The 24,957-nt window shown below is 38.2% G+C and overlaps 2 protein-coding genes across 2 annotated transcripts; one reads left to right on the forward strand and one right to left on the reverse strand.

Moving 5' to 3' along the window:
• The first annotated feature begins 1,179 nt into the window (after positions 1 to 1,179).
• keap1b (kelch-like ECH-associated protein 1b) lies at positions 1,180 to 24,820 on the forward strand. The gene is made up of 7 exons (XM_088341570.1): positions 1,180 to 1,227; positions 10,457 to 11,437; positions 11,788 to 12,033; positions 15,887 to 16,563; positions 18,304 to 18,509; positions 18,950 to 19,126; positions 20,572 to 24,820. The coding sequence occupies exons 2-7, from the start codon at positions 11,132 to 11,134 to the stop codon at positions 20,766 to 20,768; spliced, it is 1,809 nt and encodes a 602-aa protein (XP_088197696.1). The 5' UTR covers positions 1,180 to 1,227; positions 10,457 to 11,131; the 3' UTR covers positions 20,769 to 24,820.
• On the reverse strand, positions 12,613 to 13,907 carry LOC148360675 (SCAN domain-containing protein 3-like). Its single transcript, XM_088342887.1, is given in 3 exon segments — positions 12,613 to 13,445; positions 13,493 to 13,770; positions 13,903 to 13,907. Coding segments are annotated over 3 exon segments (801 nt in total). The 3' UTR covers positions 12,613 to 12,927.
• Positions 24,821 to 24,957: the final 137 nt, after the last annotated feature.

Consider the following 24,957-nt stretch of genomic DNA (forward strand, 5'->3'; position numbering starts at 1 on the left):
CTTTAAAGGAGCATTGTGAAACAATTGATCACTAGATGGTACTGTAGTGTAAAGTGCAACTGAAAATGAAAGCTAAAAATCAAAAGGGAGTATATAACCTCCTGAGACTAAGTGGTCTGCAATCATATAGCACTTTTCAAGTCAATGAAGACCTCTCAAAGCGCTTTACAATGTGCTTCACACTTACCCATTCACACACACACAACCTGAACTGGTTACCAGCCAGTCACAGGGCCTACAGAGACAGACAACACGCTTGCTCATTCAAACCTAAGGACAATTCGACCGCCCAATTAACCTGACATGCATGTTTTTGGAATATGGGAGTAAAACGGAGTGCCCGGAGGAAACCGACGCAAGCACGGGTAGAACATGCAAACTCCACACAGGATACATGACCTCAGAACTGTGCCACACATGCGCTAACCACTGCGCTGCCGTGCTGCCTGTTCTAAAAATTATTTATATTTTTTTAATTTCCATATTAAAGTAATAAACAAAATGTTATCCAAGCCACGTCTGTCCATGTGAAGAAAATTATTGTAAATAATTATGAAATAATATATTTCTTGTCTGAAACTGTAGCGGTTGCCATGTTGAACAGTAATCCCTCGGTTATCGCAGTTAATGGGGACCAAAACCACCCGCGGAAAGTGAAAATCCGCAAAGTAGCGAAGCCCCTTCAAAAATGCTTTAAAAAAATAAATAAATAAAATAAAAATTTAAATTATTTAATTTTATTGTTATTTTTTAGACCTGCGAAGCTCTGAACCCACGAACATGGAACCACAAATTAGCGACGTCCCTTCAAAAATGCTAAAATATAAATAAATAAAAAATATATATACATATATTTTATTTAATTATTATTATTTTTTAGACCCGTGAAGCTCTGAACCCGCGGACGTGGAACCGCGAAGTAGCGAGGTCCCACTGTATTTCTATTTGGTGAGTTTGCGTGAACTGGCAGCTGTCCAAGCTACTTTCACGCTGACACCGTACCTTCTCAATAAAAGCACTCATTGACTTGACGCCATTGAGCGCTAGCTTATGTCAACTGAGGACACGGCGAGTGCACTCTTATTGTGAAGGGGAAGGGGAGGCCCTGACACAATGCTTAGTCATGGTGAGTTACCGCTTCGCTCAGTCCCCCCCCCCTTAACTCCTCCCACTTCACCCCTTCTTATGTGGCGCACAGTTTATCATGGAGGAACTCGGGGACGAGACGTAAGTATATTCTCTTCTGTCACATTTCAGCTCAAGTTTAACTTTATTATACCAAAAGCGAGCGGTTGTTTGAACTACCTAAACACGGCTAATTGTATGTGGTTTCGTGTATTTGTTTTAAAAGCCGTTCGATGCCGCTAGCTAAAGTATGTTGTTATTGTCAGAAGGTAGCTCTTTCACTTTCATTAAAATGAACACAGACCATTTTTTTTACTGTTGTTTCCCCAGAACGCTTCACAAACACTCATCAAATATCACATTTTCTCTGTTTTTATTTTCCATAGGTAACCGGTAGTGTTAACAAGCGAAATAAACTGCGATGGCTGCATGTGGTTGAGAGCGGTTAATACAATCATACTGAATGGTTCGTAGTGGTTTCGCCGCAGTCCTATTCCGTGTAAATTGATGATGTAAGACATGGCTACACTTGTGGGTCATGTTTTGGTACATTCAGTTCCAGTGTGAAGAGTTCTGGATGAGTCACCCAATAACTCCTTGCCATCATGCCAGCGATCACTTCGGTTTAATGGCGTGACGTCCTTTTGCTGGTTTACTGTCAGCGATTTCAAGTCTAATCACTGCACGGTCGCGTGTAGAGTTGCAACAAAAAAATTGCATCTAAGCGATTATTAATGAAATTGTCAACTATTTTATAGGTCAATAATCAGTTAGGTACTTTTTGAATTCTGTCTCCGTGACCAAGGCTCTTTTTGGCGGGGGTTGGATAATACATGAGGTTTTATCTATCTATCTATCTACCTTGGTCATATCCTTCAAGAGGGGTGACCGACAGCAAGACAAACACATAAAATAACAAAGAAAATAAAAGGGGAAAAAATAGCAAAAAAACACACAAAAAATATTTTGGACTATGGCCAACCCAATTGCCCAAACACCCAAACAAGTTAGGCACCTCGGCACCTAAGTTGGTCATGCTTTCATCCCTCCAGATGAAATGGGACACCAGAAAGCGGCCATGTCACTCGGGTCAGGGTGACACAACACACACTTTTGTTCAACAGCAGGGCACGGCAGCTTTCGCTGGTTTACCCATGCCGCATCATATGGGTGCCCATCCTTAAGAACGCGTCCACAATCCCACTATCCTTTCACAACACCTCTCCACTCCTTTCTATCACCAACAAAAATGAGGTTTTACGGTAGTATTTTACCATCTTTGTACAATGATTGATCAGTCGAAAAATATCGCTCACCACAATTGCAAAACATTGGATGCAACGGGGGCAGCACGGCGGAGCAGTGTGCGGCACAGCTACCAACCTTCCTGTGTGGAGTTTCCTCCCACATTCCAAAAACATGCATGTCAGCTTAATTGGCTGGTCCAAATTGTCCCTAGGTGTGAATGAGCGAGCGAATTGTCTGTCCCTGTGTGCCTTTCGACTGGCTGGCGACCAGTTCAGGGTGTCTCCTGCCCACTGCCCGAAGATAATTGGGATGGGCTCCAGCACCCCCGCGACCCTACTGAGGATAAGCGATACAGATGGATGGATGGATGGATGCAACAGGAATCGAGCCCGGGTTGCAGCCATGAGTGCGTGATATGGATGACGTGTGAAAATTCGATTTTAATCACATGAGAAAACCAGGGATCCCGCAGATCCTTAAAGCCTAAAAAAGGCATTGAATTCATTATTGTTAAAATAAGTCCTTCATTGGAAATCTTACAGAATATTTTTTGGTTTCGTGCACTATTTTTCTATCCGTCCAAAACTTCAATATTCAAAATGGCCTTAAGAAATCTGATTCATTATTTGAAAAAAAATAATCGACCGATTCGTCGATTATGAAATTAATCGTTTGTGGCGGCCCTTCAACTGCTCTTACTATTCTGGATTAATTCAAACTGTATCAACCCACCATGTTGCGCATATAATGTATTGCGAGATCACATACAGGTATAAGGGTTTGCACTTTTTTTGAACAAATGTTCTGAGCAAGCCAAACTGCACTATGGAAATCTTAAATCCAATTTTAAGAAGTCTTTAAAATGTGAACACATAAATAAGATTTTATACTTGTTTGAACTAGAAAGATTTAGTTACATTTATTTTTTAGAATTATTTTGTAAATAATTCATCAATATACTTTCGTGGCAAAATGCGTGACCACAATAATGGAACTATCAAAACGGAGATGTAGCTTCAGTCGGGACTTTCAGAGCATGTCTTAGGTCTAGAAAACACTTATTAACTTTGGACAGAGATGTTTACTTTGTACCATGGAAAACTGTACTTGTAATGAGAACATTTTTTGCCATGGCTAAAAGCTCTGCCAGGTATTGTGTACAAGGCATGATGTATTGTGTGTCATAAATATTTGTTGTTTTTGTTTACTTCAATTGTGGTTTTATTGTCGACTTGGTCTTAAATGTGCTTTCTAAGGGCATAAAAAGTCTTCTTCATCTTGCCTTAAGCTGAAGGAACCCTGGAAAACAGGTAGTCGTCCTGAAAGATATAAATAAATGCAAGAATGAGGATGAAGGAAACAACTTTAGCGTGTGTCTGATGATGAATCAGAGGACATTCAATAAGTACATTGTAAATTTTGTTGTTGTTGTATTCATAGTTTACGTCATCAAATGATTTTGATCATGGCCGCACATATTCATTATTTGCCACTTACAATGCTTAGTTCAAAATGAGAAAGTGAAACAAAATTTGTGATTGATTTTAAATTTGAAAAAATGGGGGTGTGCGTTATACACAAGTGCACAGTATACATGAATAAATACAATATTTCAAAATGTATTTCCTTATTTACAGTCAATGATTTGTCCGATCACTGTCTTGTGTAGAGGTACAGCGATAAATCGGTAGCAGAGCACTTATCAATTTAATTGTAAAATATTTTTATACTTTAATAATCCGTTGGACACCATTACAATCATTTAAAACTTTCTTTGCTCACTTACTTTCAGAAATTTGTAGTTCAATCACTGCATATTTATGTGTACAGCCGCAACGATTAATTTGCATCTAAGTAATTATCAATTTTATTGACAACTATTTATAGAATCATTGTAGTCTTTTCATTTATCGTTGTTAATGGGGACTTAAACCTCCGGCCATATATGAAAATCTGTGAAGTAGCCTCCCCCAATTTTCAAACCGCGCTCTGCCAGAACCCTCTCGCAACAATAGTCAACCAGGGATAATGGCTTAAAGAATGGGAAAGAAAAAGAACTTCCCCTCATGACACAAATTTGCTCTCTCGGCACCCAATCTCAAGTAATTGTCAGACTGGGGATAATGCAGTGATTCTGTGATATTGAGGCTTTGTCAACAGGGGTGCGGGCATGTTTGACTTTGGAATGTATTTATTTTTTATTTTTATTTATGTTTTTAATAACTTTCACAGAATGAAGTGCAATTGCACTTTCAATACGCTAGGGAGGCAGTGGAGCTCTCATTGCTTTGGCAGAGTGTTTTGTTTACGTTTAGCCTCCACACATTGCATATGGCACACAGCATTGAGTATGAAGTGTAGAAATAAAGTGGAGTGGGTCCTCATGTGACCCGACGGGGAAAAAATAGTTAACCCGGATAAGGACGCAGGCGAACAGAGATGGGCTAAAGAGAAACAATGTCTCCTCCCAAGGAAGTTTGACGAAGATTGCGTAACGCTTCACTGCGAGCACGGAGGTGGAGATGGGCATAGACCTATGTGCGATAATACAGTAATGGCAAAAAAAGCACTGCCAATGGATCGCAGTTCAGTTTTTAGTGGACAGAACGACCAAAGAGCCGCCAGGCTAGACAAAACTGTGCACTGCTGCCACCCACTCTCCACGATATGCGATCGGGAAGAATAATAATTACGGCTGAATCGAATGATGAATCTGATTTTTTTTTTTTTTTTTTTTTTTTTTTTTTTTTTTTTAAACCTTTTTAATTTCCTCCTTTTTTTCAAACATTGAAGTTTGGGACAGATGGCACAACAGAATATTCTGCAATATAAAACAATAAAAAAACAAGTGTTTGTCAAATAACTTCACAATATATAAAAATACATGCAAATGTATGCTATACACCTGCAAATATGTAAGATACTCTTTTCCTACCACTTTATCCAAAGATCATATTACATCTAGATTTATTACAGCAAAAAACGTAGAAAGTGTAAGAAATTTTCATGTTTAGAATTTTTTTTTATCTGCCAACAACAACAAAAATCTGAACCCCCTTTTAAAACTTGAATTTGTTTTTTGGGTTAAATCTTTGAATATAATCAACCTTCCCAATGTGCACATAATATACAATATGCTTAAAATGCTGCCCGTCGTGTTGAGATAAACACGTCATCATTATTATTTTTCTTTTCTTTATATATTAATTCATGTTCTTTTTCACTGTATCTCTGCAGCACTATCAGGTCCTTTGTTAACTTTTTAGTGTTTGGTTGTTTTATGCCAATCTTGTTGGTAATGATGCAATATTCAGTAATAAATGATTTTTTAAGAATTAAGATATTTTCATAAAAACTGTCTTATGGCGCCTTCTCGTGGACAAAGTGATACTACAACTTCACAACGAGATCTATTGCACTTATTTGCATTTATTAACGTACTTAGTGGCTCATAAATTGCGCAACATAACAAATCTAAGTAAATAGTTGCCGACGCGTTTAATCATCAATTTTATCGATTTGTTGTTGCAGCCCTGATTATCACAATAATAATAATAATAATAATGCTAATAATAATTATTTCGGATTTGCCTGCACTACAATAGGCTACATGCATATTTGGATGACATGGGAAAAAGTTTGCATTGAATCAACCTTTTCTCCGAGCCATACGTACTCATGAAAAGAGTCATATATGCCTTGTGAGCTTGGGCTTAAGGATTTTAGGGGGAAAAAAACCTGACTGCGATTTATTTTTATTTTTTAATTTTTAATTTTTTTAAAAATTTATTTATTTTAGACCAGTATTGCAATTTCAATGCGATTTTCGAAAGGAAAATTCATTTTCTGTGCTAACTTTTTTTTTGTTTTTTTTAAATGAGTACTTAAACCTCATGTTGTGCTCAGGTCAAAATGAAATGCCACTGTGTTGTTAAAGTCCACCTTGATAACAATATTTAACTTTAAATGTTCCTTTTCTAGATTGGTCCGAACAGTAAAATCAAAAAATGGAAATTTTGTTTTCATTCACATTTTTATGTAAGCTGCATAAAAAAGTACCAAAAGTGTTTTTTAAAATGAAGACAACACGAGGGTTAATCATATTGACGTGCTTTATTAAGAAAACAGCGCCCTCTTCTGAGGATGATTTGTTAGGGTTTCTGTCTGCTCAAACAAGGCTCAAACAGCGGCGCTTTGCAATTACACAATCACACTATGTTACATTGCAATATTGATTTAGATTTCGGTTAATCGTGCTCCCCTATTGTGAGCGTTATATGGCTCGTGGGCCATAGGTTCCAGACCCCTGGGGTCTACCATTTCACGTGTTATTTTCACACTAAACCGCAAGGAGACACACTAGGGCTGTGTTTATAATTTCAACCCCACTGTGTTGTGGCGAAATATGTGTTTTTCTTTCTTAATTATGCATTTTCTGACTTACTGTAAAATCCGGAGCGACTTGTACTCCGGGTAATACAAAGACGGGAATGTCTACTATAATTAATTGGCCACTTTGCGGTTAGGTTTCCCTTTTTATGACTGTAAAAATGATAACTACATCAGCCTCTTATTAAAATTCCTCTTACAGAAAATTAGCCTGGCATTTTATTGTTGAGATTCGTACATAAATCCAAAGAAACTTTGAAATCTGGATCTAATTTGAAAATAAACACATCATGGAAAATGGTGGCATTCTGGCATCAAATTAAAGTGACATGATCAAAAAATAAAAGGTAGAAACTCTTAAATGCTTTAGTCGTCCATATTCATACGGTTTTAATCGTAGCTTTATTATTGTTCAAATATCCAAACCAACAGGAAAAGCCTCAAGGCTACCATGGTGTCGTCAGATCTCCCATTGTGAACCCCATGACAAGTGAGTGCATTTTACAAAAGACTTAGGACCACAAACTATGTATTGTACTATATTATTTGCTCATTTTTTTCTCACCTGTAGTCGCACAGTAATATTACTTTTTATTGAATGAATGCAGAAGACTTTCACACATTATTAGATTATACTCCCTCATATTTTGTCCAGGGCTGCAACAACTAATTGATCTAATCGATTAAAATTGATGATTAAAAGCGTTCACAACTAAGTATATCATGGATTTGTTGTATCAAGTGATTTATGAGCCACCAACTACGTAAATCAATGCAAATAAGAATGCTCACCATTCCGTTGTGACTCTGGGATTTGTGGTATTTTTAAAATCCTAAATATTGAACATTGTATATTTTACAAACAAAATTTGGCATGGAAGTTTCAACTTTGTACTGTTTGACAGTTTCATCATGAAACAAAGTTAACAATTTCCAAAGGAACAGACGGTGCTGCAGAAATAAAGAAAAAAAAAATCAGAAAATAGGTAAGTGAAAATAAAGTTTAAAATAATAATGATGGTAATAATAATAACACGTTTAACTGAACCCAATGGGCAAATTCTTGAGCATATATCATTTTCAGATCATATTTCAAAAGTTAACACAAAAATCAAATTTGTTGACACCATTTTAAAAAATGGATTTATTTACATTTATAAAATATTTTTGTGGATACAAAAAGATATTATACATATAAATTGATATGTATAGCTCTTTATCGCTTTGTATGATCAGTCCAAATATAATATGGTCTTTGGATTAGATGGTAGGTAAAAAAGTATCGGGTGCATATCATACATTTCTATGTATTTTTGTGGCAAACACTTGTTTTTTTATTGTTTTGTATTACAGAATGTTTTGCGTATCATTTCTCTATACATCCAAAACTTCAATATTCGAGATGTCCTTAAGAAATCCGATTCATTATTTGAAAAAATAATCGACCGATTCCTCGATTATGAAATTAATCGTTGGTGGCGGCCCTTCAACTACTTTTACTATTCTGGATTAATTCAAACTGTATCAACCCACCTTGTTGCGCATATAATGTATTGTGAGATCACATACAAGGGTTTGCGCTATTATTGAATAAATGTTCTGAACAAGCCAAACCGCACCATGGTAAATTAAAGCTTTAAACTTATGAAACCTTTTGGAACGTAAAAGAGATGTTTGCAAAATGTTACATAACAGAAGCGAAATATTTATTATCATTGTGAATGTGACTGCTTAATTCAGAATGCATTTTGACCTTTGAGGGCATTTGTTTGATTTAATTTCTTGTTCGAGCTAGGTTGCAAATGCATTGGCAAGGAGATTCAAACCAGAGATTTTTTTTATTATTATTGTTCTTTTGGTACCTGAACGACAATTAACCGAAGCAGTTCCCCAAAAGCTGATGTTTAAACACACAACCTTGTGATTCAGCCTCATGCTCGGCTGACTGAACTCTCAGGAGTGGGATTTGAACACATTCCGAATAAAACTACAATACTTTTTGCAAGAATAGGATGTTTTAATATTGGGTCTGTTCAACAAACTCCGGTCATATTGCCTTTTTAATTGTGCGTTTTACAGATTATTTGTTGGTTTAAGAAGGGCCAGAATCCATAGTAATGTCACCACGCAAATTACATTTGTCACTTCAAACTGGTTACCTTGCATCTGTAATGAGCCAGTCATTTTCATAGTTCAACACAAGAAAAAACCGAAAGACTGAGTCATGGTGATACTTCATTTCTGTCACACCCAGTTTTTTAGCTTCTGAAGCATGCCTGCATATATTAGACATTATAGTGCGTGGTTTATTAAGCTGTTTTAAAAGTGTATACTGTAGTGGTAGGCTGCATTCAGTCTACTATTGTTTTACTACTCTGCGCAACAGATGGGGAAAAGACAACACAATCTTTAGTTTTTCATATTTAATTCTGGATTTCCTGTTTGGTAAGCGAAGTTTGGAAAAAAAAATCCAACATGATTAGACACTGTTTGAATTGCATTGGTCTCAAAGTGATAAATAATGCTGTCAGCTGAGTTACACATGTTTGTTGTCTTGTGGTCATATTTTACTGGGTGCAAAAAGAGGGTTGAAACAAAATATTGTTTACACTGTATTTTTGTTATACTATATAGTTCTTATTGATAACATTTTTGTGTGCATTTTCGGTTCATGTTGTGTTGCCAGTTGACTGTACCGATCGTAACTTGCAAGCAGAGTCTGTTTTTAATCCACGCCAAGTTGATGACAAATTGAAAAACTCTTAGCATTACCACCTTTGTCATTTTTTTTCTATCTCATTTTTGTATTTTATTGATGGAAAAAAACTTTACTTACTATCGCGTATGTGTCACATTTCTGTCAAAGGAGCTTATCTGTGTTTGATGAATTCAAGTGGTGTGGGCGTCACAATAAGAGGGAAGTTTTGATTACATTTAAATTCACTTTCAGAATGACAAGCGCAGATATAGATACGTACATTTGCTAGATCCTGTAGGCCATGGGTCGGGAACCAATGGCTCGCGAGCCATATGTGGCTCTTTTCATAGGTAGATATGGCTCAGAGACAAAATTGCTGCCATGCAATCTTTCGTCATGTCAACAAATCAACATAAACTGTAAATATGGCAAAACACTCGGAGAGCACCCAGAGCAATTTTAATGGGTGAGTATTAGGGATTGTGGAGCTATGCAAGGAGCAGATTTTTTTAATTTATTTATTTATTTATTTTTAAACTGCTAGCACCTTGTTTTGAACCCATTAATAATGAAAAAAATCTACATCAAAATGAGCCTCAATGAGTAATTGCGGGATGGAGACAAGTTTCAAGTGATATATTTGGGACACAGGCTCTGGCATTATTCTTATTTCAAAAAATGTTATCAAATCATCAAATGTCACACAGGGAATTAAAATGTCCTGACGAATAAGCTTTTGTCTGGAGAGTGGGTTAAGCGGTTTTGTTGAATTTTGTCTCAAAATATATAGTGTGGCTCTTTCCCAAAATAAAATCAAAATATTTTGTGTTTATGGCTCTGCGAGTCAAAAAAACTCCTGCTCTTGGCTTTTACTGTAATAAGGGAATGATAGAATTTAATTGATGTTTGTCGCTACTGTACATACCAAGTGTATTTTAACACTGTTAAGTACATTGAGTATCTGATGTTCCTCCATTTGTATGCTCTTTTTTTCAGGTAGTAGTCTAGTCAAACGTTTCCTGTTCCAAAAAAATCTTTGTACTTGGATTCAACAAAAAATCTACTGAACAGCCTCTCATGGACATCCATTTCATAAAGACTTCTTTGGACACAACTCCTGCTTTTTTAATCTTCTGCCTGTGAGTGAAAATCATTCTTTAGTCTTTTTTTTTTTTTGGATGATTATTTTTCGTTATCATTGGTTTTCGGTGTGGTGATTGAACATTCCACCAAACCGGTTAAATGGGCTGTCAAGAAGGAACAGACCTTCATCTTGCAAGTATTGGACTACGGTCTCTTTTTCCATCAGATTTAAAGAACTTGTTTGCAAAGATACTTTGATGGAAGAATCCGTCTGAAGTACTTCCTTTTGAGCCGTGTGATTTTATTTTATTTTTTTTCTGTTGTCAATGAACTTTTCAAGTTTGATTATGGTTAAACTGAATTCCAAAGCAGTCCAAGCCGCCAGGAGGTTGTCTGTAACGTCCCAATGAGTCACAAAGTTCGACACAGCCACTGAACTCAAAAGGAGAGTCATTACATCTGCCTAAATTTGACACAAAGGCAGCCAAACCACAGGAAACACTTCATTTTACCCGCACTTGCCCAGTGGTGCCATGATGCCGTCAAAGGTTTCTTGTGCGAGAAACTGAGGAGGAGACAAGGAGGGAAATGTCAGAGTGCCTGACAGAATGCAAAGCGCTGGTGACTCCGTCCACGCGCAACGGCCACCGCGTTTTCAGCTACACGCTTGAGAGCCACACGGCAGCCGCCTTCACCATCATGAACGAGTTGCGTTTGGAACGCCAGCTTTGCGACGTGACGCTGCGCGTTCGGTACCAAGACCTGGAAGCTGTGGATTTTGTGGCGCATAAGGTGGTACTCGCATCGTCTTCACCCGTCTTCAGGGCCATGTTCACCAACGGCCTGAAGGAGTGCGGCATGGAGCTGGTCCCCATCGAAGGAATCCACCCCAAGGTGAGACAAATTTGGCGGATTAATGATTTGTTTTGATGCATTGCAACCAATTTCATAGACAACCAAAACTGGACGTGTTACTGACACCACTGCTTAAACAGTTAATAAAAGTTTTACAATGGCGCCAGCGGAATAATTGGTACCCTTTGGTGCCAATCGAATAATGAGCACACACATTGTGCACCGAAGGTTAATCATTGAGAGGCTGGGATTTCCCCTTCTGGCTTGAAATCGAGCATGTGCTTGAGTATATAATTTTAGAACCGTTTTTGAACTTTTAATCATATCCTGTTTGCTGAGTCAATACGCACTTTCTTAAAAGCGTTTTTTTTCTCTTCCCGCTTTCATAGGTGATGAACCGCCTGATTGAGTTTGCCTACACTGCCAGTATCTCTGTGGGAGAGAAGTGCGTAATCCACGTAATGAACGGCGCCGTCATGTACCAGATAGATAGTGTTGTCAAGGCCTGCTGCGACTTCCTGGTCCAGCAACTTGATCCCAGCAACGCTATTGGGATTGCCACTTTCGCTGAGCAGATTGGCTGCACCGAGCTCCACCAGAAAGCCAGAGAATACATCTACATGAATTTTAGCCAGGTACATTCATTAGATGAGGTGAAAGTACAATTCACATCATTACCAATGTTGGGCACATTAATTTAAAAAACTAATTAGTTATAGTTACTACTTCTTTCAAAAAGTAACTGAATTACTTTTAAAATAAAAATCGGGGGGAGGTGTAATTGTGTCCTTTTAAGTCCTTTGAGAATTTTTTTTGATTGAGGGCTAAACAATTAAATGAGTCGACTTGAATTACTTTATAGTAAAAGTATTTAGTTACCAGAAAAAGTAACTCTTTTCATTACTTTAAAAAGAAATTGTTGAATGTCAAAAAAATTGAAATTTTCCGAGTAGTATTTTTTTATTCAGTTCAATAGAGAACACACAGGTAGTTGTGTTACAGCAATGGTTCTCAAACTTTTCTTCAGTGAAATATATTTTAAGTCAAGTACCCCCTGGCACGAGCAAAACATTTTTGGAAGAAAAATGAGATGCAGTGCTTTTAAAGTCAGATTTATTCAAGCCAAACAACAGTGAACCGAAAAAAAAAACCATTCGTATGTCAAACATTGAATGTACAGACCAAAAGGAATAACAGAAGATAGTGACCACCAGAAGACATAAAAACAGTCAAAACTCAAATTTGCAAAATGCTGCTAACAATAAATAAAATAAAAATATATACATAGATTACGAAAACCTGTTCACAGGAATAAATCTATAATTGTTTTATAAACAAATAGTATTTAGTTTACAGAATATATTAACTTAAAAAATGATTATTACTTGTGGGAAAATCTTTAAAGTTAACAGTTTAAGGATAAAAAAAAAGATTGCATGTGAATCCCTTTGCATTGAAAATTTGACTTGGGTTGAACAGCATGTAACAGGCACTGACTTATGAACAGGGAAAAATGTAATCAATACATTTCAATCAGAAATATGAACTTGCATCTCACTGAGGATCTTTGTCATTTTTGGTAGCAAGGAGGCAAATTTAGTGATCAAGCTCTTCTCCAGGCAGTCTGTTTCATTGCTTTTTTTGGTCAGCATCATTGCTGAGGAGGAGGCCTCATATAAATATGTGGATGCAAACTGGAGCAGCTGCTCCAAAGCTTTCTGTCCCAGCTCAGGGTCCTCCAGCCTCACACACAGCCAAAACTGTGTGAGAGTGGATGCACCAAACTTCATCTGCAGGACACAGTCAGATGCTACTTCCATCAGTTTTTCCTGTTGAGTGACAGGAAGCTTGCTTCTCTTTGCTTCAAACAAGAGAAATGGGTTTCTCACCCAATCCAGCTGCACAGATTTCTCATCCATGTCAGTAAAGTAGGAGTCAAAACCACTGATCAAGTTAGCCTAATGTCCCTCTATGACTAACTTCACCGGAGCTGTTGGCACATCCACATTAGAAACACATCCATTTGAGGAACGCAGGTGAAATCCTCCTCATCACATGCCCTTTTCCACATCTCTGCTTTCTTCAGTAGACCACCCACCTTGTCATATAGGTACAGGATGCTTGTGTCCTTGCCCTGCAAAGACATGTTTGGTTCATTTAGTTTCCTGAAAATATCTGCCAGATGGCAAATCTTTGCAAGCCAGTCCATGTTCTCAAACATGGTGGCATGAGAAGATCCATGCTCTGTCAGGAAGGTGTGCACTTCAGCTCGCAACTCAAACAGCCTGCTCAGTCCTCTTCCACAGGACCGCCAGCGCACTTCAGTATGGAGGAGCATTTCTGCGTGTTCAGCTCCCGTATTTTCACAGAGGCTGCGAAACAAACGTGCGTTAAGTGACCTTGACTTAATAAAGTTTATAACTTTAATGGTGTCGTTTAAAACATTGTGCAACACAGGGTTAATTTTATTTGACGCTGGCGCTTCTATCACACAGTGCGTTCACTTCATGTCGGGATTTTCTTTTTTTAATCCGTGCTCTGAGCCTTTTCGCGCTGCCCGTCATTTATATAGCCGCAACTCTGCAGACGCTGCTGCAGGATTTCCAGCTGATTGTTTCTGGTGAAAAACGTGCTAACGACATTAAAATGTCCTTTCCGGTTGTTCACCCCTTCATTTCTTTGAATGTGTTCGTAGAGGTCGTCTGTGTCAATGAATCTTACAAACAGCCTGGGGAGCACTACGGTTTTTTTTCGCTTTAGCAACAAGAAAAGACACCTCGTAAGAAGCCTCCAGGGCTTTGGCTGATGTAGTTGAGGCTTTTCGCATTGATTTGAAGTTAGAAAGTTTTCTCCTCAAGAACTCTGGTGCTTACCAACGTGACATCAATTTTTTGGGGTCCTACTGCTGGAGGTGTGCCAGCTTCATGCTCGCATTAGCCAACTCACCAAAAGTTGGGTCAGAGCTGGTGGACGTAAACCCCATTAAAACCTATTCTTCCATGTACTTTCTGGACTTAGTCGACTCTGGTTTTGTCTTCTTCACTTGTCCATCCGTACTTTCAGCAGCATGGCTGCTGCGCTTTAGCCATTGTCCATAGTTACAGTGTTATGGCAGGTCGTTGATGAGTGTGTCGTTGGGTCAAACTAACTTGGTGTGGGGGGGACAGTTTTATTTTAAAAGATTGAAACTACTGAATATACATTTTGATCAAACTTTTTATAAAAGTTTTTCTCAAGACTTATTATTAGGATAAGTCTACTGACTTAGATGAGTTTTTTGAAAAGCTTCCCGTACCCTCTACTGTTCCTCCACGTACCCCTAGGGGTATGCATACCCCCATTTGAGAACCTCTGTGTTGGATAACCGTGTAATATTTATTGCACCTCACCAGTAACAGATTTATCCTATACTTGCAGTGCAAGAAAAATAAACGCTAGATAAAACCCCGAATTTACTTTTAGAGATGGGATTTCTGGCAATATTTTTTTACTTTTTTAGGACTCCGGTCACTAAAAAGAGCTGAGTCTTTCGGGTCCCAAGCGGCTCTTCAAGTTGTTTTTGTTCATTTAATCCACGCATAACCAACTTTTATGTAACATTATACACGTAATGACTTAGAAAAGGGGGCAACAATAGAGAAAAAAAAGAAAAGAGTGGCCTGCAGACCGGTTCTTAAAATAGGTCATGAGCAATGGGTCATTGCGATTTTTTTTGGCATGTGAAATCCTTCACGTGAAATACATGATCAATTCTTCCATATTTTTTTTAATTTGCCTATTATGTAGAATAGTGCCCATATACAAGGGGTTTAGTGGTTGAGTGGGCCCATTCTGACCCTACTTATAATACATACACCTGATAACATTATAATAACATAATAAGGACATAGTAATTACATTCTAATTTATTTTAAAAATGCATATCAAATTGCGAGCCCTTTGTGCTCATCAGTAAAAAAAGTATCTCTTGGCATCCAAATCTAAATTGTCCCTCAAATATTCATGAGTAACAATTTTCTAAACCTGTCAATATTAAATGTTTTAAGTCATGTTGAGCCGTTTGAGGCAATAGGAAAAATACAAAATGAAAACCAAAAAATAGCACCTGGGTGTCTTTGCAAAAGTTCAAAGAAGCTTTAGTCTATGTCTATAATAGATATGTAATCTAACAGTGAATTCAACATAGTCAGGCAAACATTTAAAAAAAAAAAAAAAGTTATTTCTAATTTAAACAATCATCTTACTAGGTGTTTGCCTTTTTTTTCTTTCTGTTTGAGTTTCCCTGAGTTAAATAAACCAAATTCAATTTTGCCCTCCAGATAAGGCACACTTTTTTGCCATTCATTTACTCGGCTGGCCTCCATAAAAATGTTTTTTTTCTAACATATGGCCCCTGAGCTAAAATGTTGACACCACTGCTCTAAATAAAAATAAAACTCTATTTTGTGGGGAATAATAGTGTGTATTGTTTAAACATCCTCTTTTCAGGTAGCAACCCAGGAGGAGTTTTTTAACCTGTCCCACTGCCAGTTGGTAAGTCTCATCAGCAGAGACGAGCTCAACGTCCGCTGCGAGTCTGAAGTCTTCCGTGCGTGCGAGGCCTGGGTGCGCTACGACCGAGAAAACCGGCGCCCGTATGTCCAGGCCTTACTCCACGCCGTCCGCTGCCATTCCCTCACCCCCAACTTCCTGCAGGCACAACTACAGTCTCTCGATTGGGACCCCTCGTGTAAGGACTATCTTGCGCAAATCTTCCAGGACCTCACGCTCCACAGGTCCACCAAAGTCAATTCTTGCCGAACCCCCAAGGTACCACAGCTTATCTACACAGCAGGGGGCTACTTCCAGCAGTCTCTCAGCTTTCTTGAGGCGTACAATCCCGGTTCAGGAGCGTGGATCAGGCTGGCAGACCTGCAGGTGCCCCGCAGCGGCCTCGCAGCTTGTGTCATCAGTGGACTTTTTTACGCCGTGGGCGGGAGAAACAACGCCCCCGACGGCAACATGGACTCTAATTCACTGGACTGCTACAACCCTATGAATAACTGCTGGTTACCGTGCGCGCCCATGAGCGTGCCCAGAAACCGAATCGGCGTAGGTGTCATTGACTGCATGATCTACGCAGTGGGTGGATCGCACGGGTGCATTCATCACAATAGTGTGGAAAGGTGAGGAACATTGCATATACAGTATGTCTTTATTTATGATATCAATGATCCCACGGCAAGAAATTCAATGCCGACTGCTACTACTTGTGTCTTGAGCAGACTTACTTTTCAGATCAACAAATTCTAATAGCCAAGCTCAAAAGATTGCACATGACAGTTTACATGAATCCAAATATTTATTTTGCCTCCCCATCAAAAGTCTCAAGTCAGAAATACTGCAACTGAGATGTGTTCTTTTTCCTCCAGGTAATTAAACCACATTGATATAGCAGGGGTCACCAACCTGGTAGGGCCCTATGAGCACTTGAGTAGCCTGCAGACCAGTTCTGAAAATAGCTCACCAATGATGCATCATTGGAAAATTCTAGGAAATATGATTCCTAATCTATTTTGATATGCATTTAAAAAAAATAAAAAAAATAATTACTATGTAGTTAGTATGTTATTACTATGTTAATTATTGGAAGTTAAAAAAAAAATCATTTTACCAGAAAATAACAACAACCCAGCACTGGTGAACTTTTGTCAGAAATGGACCGCGGGCACCTCAGCAGTCCTTAAGGGTCACAACGTTGGACACTGCTGCGCTAATAATATATATATATATATATATAATATTTTTTAAAAGTATCTCCCAGTGACCCCTCATATAGAAGTCTTGCTTGTTTTGCTTGGCTGAACTCTTTTGCTCAATGTGAATTTATGAATATAATTGGTAGTGACAAGAAAGTTCTGTATTTTTTGCCTCTTCCAGATGAGTCACTTCGAAATATCAAATCAAATTTGATTGTAAAGCATTTTTCAGGCAAAACAAATCCTTTAAAAAAGAATTCAGCATACAACAAGACATTAAAGTCCTTACTCCCCTCTCCACCCGACAACCCAAAACACATAATGTACGGACAATCGTTAAAAATACAATAAAAACAAAATAAATAATAGAGATATAAGATCATTAAGGCAAGGCACAGACTAAAAAAACTAAATAAAAATGATCAATTACCATCCGTAATAAATAAAAAGTGAGTCTCCTCTTAAAAATATCAAGGGTACCTGCAGACCTGATGTGCCCTGGCAGACTATTCCTTAGGTGAGGACCAAAGTGGCTGAATCCTGATTCACCATTGTCCTCACTCCACTAACAGTCAACAAGCTGCTGCCAGAGGACCTCCGGGACAGCGAGCGCTGATATAATAAAAGCAAATCACACAGATATGATGGCCTAAAGACCACTGAGATATTTAAAAACTAGTAAAAAGCACCTTAAATTGATCCTGGAATGCACAGGGATCCATTGTAGCAATTTTAAAACAGGTGTAAAATAATCCCTCCCCCCGGTCACCGTAAGCAAGCGTGCTGCTGAGTTTTGTAATGGCTGCAAAATATGGAATAAAATATTTGTTTTTTTTTGATTCCCTGAGCTTTTTGTTCTGTAATTGTGAGAGAACAAGTTTTGTTTCAGATTAAATTTGTAAATGAAGACTGATAATATAATTTATGAATTGGTATTGAAGCAACAATTTGCATCGATTCGGTACAAGGGCGTAGGTTTGGTTTTGGCATTGGTGGTGATATCGCACATGTTTTGATTCCTCACACAATATTGCTTTGTCCATGCCAAAACTATGCCTCTGATTTGGTAGTCAGTGAGAGTTATGGATTAAACAAAGGATGACCTTTTATTAGATTTACTAGAAAACACTTTATCCTCGGCATCATCACTTTTTCTCCTTTCTGCAGGTATGATCCAGAAAAGGACCAGTGGCAGCTGGTGGCCCCCATGTTGACGCGACGTATCGGGGTGGGGGTGGCTGTTATCCACAGGCTACTGTATGCCGTAGGCGGCTTTGACGGCACCAGTCGGCTCAGTTCGGGCGAGTGCTATAATCCAGAGAGGGATGAGTGGAAGACCATGGCTTCAATGAACACAATGCGTTCTGGAGCTGGTAAGTACCAAACCTACTGAATTTTCATTAAAATACAGGGCACCGTGTTTGAAGGTGTAAATTCTGTAGCTGGTTCTATTATGGTATTTAACACATTATTGTATTTAACACATACACATTAAAGGGCGCGGGTGCCCCTTGCTGCAGCCGTCTTACAACAAGCATACAAGTGGGCACATTTGGAAATACAGCGAAAGCAAAACTGAGTTTGGCTCTGGTTTAGCACGAAACCAAGAGATAAAAAAAAATGTCAGTTGGTTTTCAGCTTCCTCCACTTGTGAACGGTCGATTCATTAATCTTTAATTCTCTCGCCGCTGCTTGGTTTCCATGTTCTTCTGTGAGACTTTTTTTTGTGCGTCTTATGGTTGTTAATGTACAGCACGTTTGCAGATTTTGTCCAAAATTGAGTAGAATGAGGCAACATTTTCCTTCTTCATAGGTGTTTGCGCTCTGGGCAATCACATCTTTGTCATGGGCGGCTATGACGGCACTAACCAGCTAAACACAGTGGAGCGCTACAATGTGGAAACGGATTCATGGAGCTTTGTTGCCTCTATGAGGCACCGACGCAGTGCTCTGGGAGTCACTGCTTTGCACGGACGCGTCTATGTTTTAGGTGAGGAGCAAGATTTTTCACTTAGAGGCAAAGTTGGCACTATATGGAGGATCATGCCATAAGTAGAATTTTTTAAATAAAGGAATACCTACAACTATATGCCATTAAATGAACAAATAAATACATCACATATTACCTAAATACAGAGTGTCCTGTAGTTTACATCAGTGTTTTACAACCTTTTTTGAGCCATGGCACGGTTTTTTACATTGGAAAAATTTTGCGGCACAACACTAACCAAAAATGTTATAAAATGACACTGAATAGTATGTTTCATTACAATATAATTTATAATACCCCCTGTTTTTACAGCACATACACTTGACAATGACATATTTGCAGAAAATGATTCATAAATGTTATATAAAATATTAAAAAGTGACATTGGATAATTTCTCACGGCACACCTGACGATCTCTCACGGCGACACTAGTGTGTCGCGGCACAGTGGTTGAAAATCACTGGTCTACATCATCCTTTTTCTCAATTCCCGTTTTGATTTTGGAGTAAAAATGTTGGATACTGGGCTTACATCTCTACTAGAAAAATGATCTGAAAACTGAAATGAGAAAATAAAGCTGGACTGCAAAGGGTTTAACACAGATGCTCACACACATATTTACATTTCAGCATTATTTTTAATTTCTAGAATGTTTTCAAACTTTTTTTTTTCTTTTTTGGTTTTTACACAAGTGTTTTGCATTATTCATACTCAAGTAAACAAAGATGAATTAGAAATAATTCTATTGTCTATTTAAAGTCAAACCGTATACATTTTTGGCACACCCTGGACATGACATGGATTATGGAATTTATTAATTTATGTATGCTTTTTGTTGTGTATTTATTTTGCTAGCTATTTTCTTAATTTATTTTGTCATGTGTTTTGTTGCAGTATTTATTTTTGGGAGGCATCTTTTTAGTGGTTTGTGTTTTTGTTGTTTTCTGTTATTGTCACAATACAGTTTTTGCATAAAAATAAATGACAAAATACGCAATTAATAAAATACGTGACACATTACATGACAAAATGCATGACAAAATACAGAAAACAATAAATAACAAAATAAATATTGGACAAAAAAAAGACAAAATATGTGACAAAATAAATGACAACATAGACGAAAAAAACATACATGTTAATAAATATCAAAAGAAAAAATGGCAAAATACACAACAAAATGAATAGATGACAAAATGCATAAACAAATTAATACATCGCTTTTAATTTATATATTAATATATTACATGTTTTTTTGGGGGGAGGGTGTTTATTTATATAAACTGTATTTGTAGTTTTTATTTACTTGTACATTTATTTCCACCAATGGCAGTATGAGTCCTCAGCAATAAACATCCTCCTTGTTTCAATTTAGAAGCCCTGCAGTTAATGAGTTCAACAATCCATGAACACAAACTAAATGAAATGAATGAATATGTGACAGGCGGTTACGACGGCAGCACGTTCCTGGACAGCGTGGAATGTTATGACCCCGAGAAGGACACTTGGTCGGAGGTAACGCACATGACATCGGGACGTAGCGGCGTGGGCGTGGCCGTCACAATGGAGCCCTGCCAGAAGGATTCACCTCAGCGTCCCAATGAAGCTTCGCAACACAATCGCCAGCAAAGCACACTCTAATTCCCACACATAAAAAATCTAGAGCTAACACCAAATCAGTATTACAACTTGAAAGGTCTGAAGTCCACGGTCAGCAGCAGTACAATCAACGACGACCTTCTTCGGACCTCGACTTGTGTTTTGCCAAACACGGCAAGACCTCACTTGTGCTCGCTTCTGACGTTTGTGGTCATGTATTAGCAGAGGTAAGATTGGCCCTAGAATTTTTTAGCCCTACCTGACCTAGCCCGAGCCCGACCAATTAAATTGACTTGCAAACCGAGATTTCATATTTTATATGCCAGTATTCGTAAGGAGAAGGGATACACGATAACAAATTAAAGCATGTCTTTTTTTTTTTTTTTTTTTTTTTTTTAACGAAATTAAAGTTAACCAGGTCCGTATGAACATTCATATATTTTATGCATCTGTGTCTGCAAAGGGTACGTTAGCCGACAATTTTCCGTCATTGACATGTTTTTGATGGAAACATTTTAAGGCCATCTTCTATTTTGATGGGTTGAAAATGTGGCCCTAAAACATAAGAGCACTACGTCCATAAGAATCTAGCGTAGCACTTCGAGAAAGAGGGACAGAGTGACAGAACAATGTATGGTCCGTAAGGGCATACGTTAGATTTATTTTTTTAGTATTTTTTTATTCAATAAATGTTTTTTGTTTCGCAAATAAGAAGATCAGCCCGACCCGATCATAATGATTGACATTTTGGGCACAAACCGGGCTGAGATTCAGGTCAGGCTTGGGCTTAAGATCTTACCTCTGTCTACTAGAACTTCAGCTTCAAGACTGGACTGATAAGGGCTGCACAGTTCATCAGGGGCTTTCTAATTAAATTTCACCGTGGCTTGGTGGGGACTTTCGTTACACGGAGTGGGGTGGGGGGGATCAAATGTCATTTAGACCAGTGGTCGGCAACCTTACCCGTACCATAGACTGGTTCATTGTCTGACAATATGTTCATAGCCCGGCCCGAGGGTGGCATTAAACAGTTTTTTTAAATAAAATAATAACAATTATTACATTTATAATAATAGCATTATTAACGTTGTGCACAATTGGCGCATCATCCGCAATTTTTGTTTCTAGGGTAACCTACCTGCTGCCTGTGAAAGATGATGATCAATTACCCCTTTTCCTCGGTGGACAGACACACAAATGTATAAAGTTTTCTAAGTTTGGGGGTTTGTGTGTGCATGCGTAAAAACGCACACAAAAATTTTCAACGCCCTCACTTTTTGGCGGGTCAGAATAATGAGCGTAAAATCGCCGTGTAGTCATGTAGAACATTTACCGCTAGATGTCCTTGTAAACATCACACAAAAATCACATTCACATCCTGACGACTGTAGCGGGAACGCCAGGCCAGCTATGTTTTCGGAACGTGGGAGGAAACCAGTTCCAGAGGGCTCGGGGAGAACATGCAACCCCACACAAGGAGGTCAATCTTGGACATCTGAAATTTGAGATAGGAGTGCAAATACACCACAATCCAATCACAACTGTAAGACATAACGCAAATTGTCACGTCAATCCATTTACCGTGTAATAGAAAATATAAACTCCCTGAATTAACCAATCCCGCGAAAAGTTGGTCGCTGTTACGTGGTCTTTTTGTCCCGTTCTTGTATCCTCCAACTCCTTTACCAAACGTTTTTCCAGAGCTGATGGGGCATAAACGCAAAAGTTCGGTTTGATTCATCCCTTACCGCATCGTCGGCAAACGGTAATCCTTGTTTTCGATGTGACGGTCGCAGCGGCCGACAGGCAATCGTTCCTGCCCGTGCGAACCACGCTGATTTTAATTGAAAGGTACCACCTCAAAGTTCATTTTGAAACGTCGCAGTCTCAGTAAAACAATCTTTCCGTGCAGTCCGGGTACCTGTTTGCGACTCGGTGGTTGCCGACCACTGCTTTATATCATCTCAGCCAAACCAAAGTCACTTGTTTGTCAAAGCAGTAAATGGGTTGTAGCATTCGGGAGTGCTCAGTATACTGTACTATGATTTTAAGATTTCATTGGGAAAATGGGGAAAAAAAAAATCTGTTCCTGGTATGAAATATTGCATTTATCAAGTTTTCCTCAAAGGTGTAAAAATGACAAGTAATTTGTATTGTAGATCTGTATTTCCCAAACTGCCGTCCCAGCGTTCCTAGCGAGATAAAAAATGGCTTTTTTTTTTAAAGGGGCTCACTGACAAAAAATAATTTCTCATCTTGGCCTTAAAGAAAATTCTTCCTGCAAATCTTGATTACAAGTGATAAAAAAACACATTTGAAAGGCTCTTCCAGAATTGATGAGCATATGATTATTTTTTAAGACATTTTGAAGTGCATGATAGTCAAGAGACATCATAAATGTGGCATCAAACGTTCTGCGAGAGCATTGTGTTTGTGGAACAGACTTCATAAACACAAGCGAGAATCTAAAATACTTTGTATTTCAGCCCTATCTTGTCAGAAATGCGTTTCTCCCCCCAAAAAATGTTTTTCCTGCTCTTAAAATGGCTCACCAGTGATGAATCATTGCGATTTTCTTGGGAAATTAATTTCTAACCAGCACGAGAAATCAGTCTTTAAATACATGAACAATTCTCCCTAAACTTTTCTATAATTCCCTCATTGCAAGACAGATAGAGGTTGAGTCCTACTTTTAATAATGCAACCCGTTTATAAAATTAAGTGACGACATGGTAATAACAAGTTTGAGATACATATCAAACCGCTAGCCCTTTGCGCTAATCTATCTATCTAAATACCCTGGTCATATCCCTCGAGAAGGGTGACCGACAGCAAGACATACACATACAAAAACAAAGAAAATATAAATAGGGAAAAGGTAGCAAAAAACGCACACAAAGTTTTGGACCATGGCCAACCCAAATGCCCAAACAAGTTTAGCACTTTGGCCCAAGTTGGTCATTTTTTCGTCCCTCTAGATGAAACGGGACACGAGAAAGGGGCCACAACACAACACACTCTTCTGTTCAACAGCAGGGCCCGACATCTTTCACTGGTTTACCCCTACAGCATCATAGAGGTGCCCTGCCCATCCCTTAGAACGCGTCTAAACATCCCACTATCCTTTTACAACGCCTCTCCACTCACCAACACTAATCACTAACAAAAAATAAAATACATCAACTTTGTGTAAAATATAATCAGATAAAATCTTAAATTATTGTAAAACTGTGTTATTGCTCCTCCAATGAAATATTCTGCTCAAACTTGGATTTAGAGAAACAAAATGGGTTCATTTTCTGAGAAAATCCCAAGAAAACGTGACTCGCTTGATACATTTTTGTAATTTCTCATTTTGATATCTAATTTTTTAATGTGGTGTTGTTATATTCGTGGGGATTATCAGCAGTTTTTGTACGGGAAATTGTTTTAATTATGTCACACGAGTGAAACGTATCCACGCCCATATTCCAGCAGAAAGGTGTTTCTTCAGTTTTTAACTTTTGGTGCAGGTGTCATTGGGTTTGAAATGAACCCGCCACACGTTGAGCAGGTAAAACCCGGCCTTGGGTTGGAGTGCCAAGACGAGGATGGTGACTTCAAGAGGAAATGTCATACTGTATATTTTTGCACATCCTGATTTTTGTTTCCTTTAAAAAAAAAAAAAAAAAAAAAAAAAAAACCTGACTGCGTTTCTACAACAGTCAACACTAAAATGTTAGCGACAGCCGTTTAAGCTACAACTGTTTCTACAGGTTTTGTACATTGATATTCAAGTTATTCTTGTACAGAAGTGAGACGCTTGCTTTTATTTATTAGTTAATTTCCTTTTTTTTTTGTGTGTTTCTCTGAATTGTCTTAGACTTTTGTATTCAAGTTGTCTGGTGGTGTGTGTTGTTATTACCAAGCATGTGTTTATAGTTGAGATCGCCGGTTGCTTGGGGAATTGTCTTTGTAAAGAAGTGTGGTGATTTTTAAAGGGATTTTATTCATCTTAAACCAGGTCGGAAACAAAGAGTATTTCAAAAACTGCTTTCTACATTTTTCCACCTGAAACCTGTACAGTAATTGTATAGTAAAATATGTTTATTGTATTGTGTGTTGTCATGAGCATGTTTTTTGTCTCTTTGTGAGAAATCAGTGCATTATAGAATTTACTGTTCCGGGATTATTAGGTTTGCTTTCATACCTCGAGGCAGTGTTTTTCAACCAGTAGGCCGGGGCACACTAG

Source organism: Urocampus carinirostris, chromosome 8 (assembly GCF_059441175.1).
Source record: "Urocampus carinirostris isolate Australia breed hairy pipefish chromosome 8, RoL_Ucar_1.0, whole genome shotgun sequence".
NCBI classification, from domain to species: domain Eukaryota; kingdom Metazoa; phylum Chordata; class Actinopteri; order Syngnathiformes; family Syngnathidae; genus Urocampus; species Urocampus carinirostris.